This window comes from Antrostomus carolinensis, unplaced genomic scaffold (assembly GCF_000700745.2).
Source record: "Antrostomus carolinensis isolate BGI_N321 unplaced genomic scaffold, ASM70074v2 scaffold19439, whole genome shotgun sequence".
Lineage (NCBI taxonomy): Eukaryota > Metazoa > Chordata > Aves > Caprimulgiformes > Caprimulgidae > Antrostomus > Antrostomus carolinensis.
In genome coordinates this window covers 15,692-16,860 of record NW_010336759.1, presented here as the reverse complement: position 1 = coordinate 16,860, position 1,169 = coordinate 15,692, and the positions used below count along the sequence as shown (strand labels likewise).

General features: G+C 62.9%; 1 protein-coding gene across 1 annotated transcript; it reads left to right on the top strand.

Moving 5' to 3' along the window:
* Positions 1–253: 253 nt before the first annotated feature.
* Positions 254–591, top strand: LOC104530410 (lamin-A-like; the record flags this gene model as incomplete). The annotated part of the gene is made up of 1 exon (XM_010174980.1): positions 254–591. A coding segment is annotated over one exon (338 nt), but the record flags the coding sequence as incomplete, so codon positions are not given.
* Between the last annotated feature and the right edge of the window lie 578 nt (positions 592–1,169).

Here is a 1,169-nt window from a genome sequence, read left to right as displayed (position 1 = left end):
CTCCAGCTTTTCCCAAGCAAAAGCCTTGACTGATGCAAGTGGCTTGTCTCCACCCAGGTTTCGGTTAACGCCACCCTCCTCCTCCTCCCGGCTCCTCCTCCCAGTGCACAGCCCAGCTGGGATATAAGCAAGTCACTCAGAGAACCAGGAGCAGCCGAGACAGCTGGGTGGGTGGCGTGGGACGTTGAGCTGTGACCTGTGCCGTGTCCTTCGTCTCACCGCCGGACACCATGGCGACACCTTCCCTTCGCAGAAGAGGACCACCCGTAGCGGGGCTTCGGGGACCCCCTTGTCCCCCACCCGTATCACTCGTTTGCAGGAGAAGGAGGATCTGCAGGAGCTCAATGACCGCTTGGCCGTCTACATCGACAAGGTGCGCTCCTTGGAGCTGGAGAACGCTGGCTTGGGCTTGAGGCTCCGCATCACCGAATCGGAGGAGGTGGTGAGCCGGGAGGTCTCCGGCATCAAAGCTGCCTACGAGTCGGAGCTGGCGGATGCCAGGAAGACCTTGGATTCGGTGGCCAAGGAGAGAGCTCGGCTGCAGCTGGAGCTCAGCAAAGTCCGGGAGGAGCACAAGGAGCTGAAAGCCCGGTGAGTGCCGTGGGGTCAGGGGGGGACCGTGGTGGGATGGTCACTGTCGTCATGCTTGGCAGGGAGCCGGGAGGGAGGAAGGAGAGACCTGGAGGCGGCAGGGAGAGGGGAAACCCGTGACCCGGCTGGAGCAGGAGTGTCCATGGCAGGGACCGAGAAGCTCTCCCGGCATTCCCACTCTCCCTCCAAGCGCCATCTTTGGCCAGGATGCCCTTGGAGGGGGGATTTGGGAGCAGAGCTGTGAAAGCTCAGGGCTGGGGCTGAGCAGACGTGCCCCAGGCCCCTGGGGAGGGTCTGTGTGACGTGGGACACGAGCCCTGGGCTGGCGTCCCCTCTGCCTTCGTCATCCTGGAGCTATTCCGAAAGGCGCGGGCCGGGAAGCGGTGCCAGCCAGCTGGCTCTGTCCTGCCCACGGATCTCGCCTGCTCGTCCTATTTTCCTCTGCTGTCTTTGGCATCGGTTAAAGAACCTGCTCGGGTTTTCTTTGCCTTAACCCTCCCTGTGCCGAGCTGTTCCCACTCTGCGAGGTTCCTCAGCTGTGGCACAAGCCATGCTTGGGTGACACCTGCGTCCCCTGG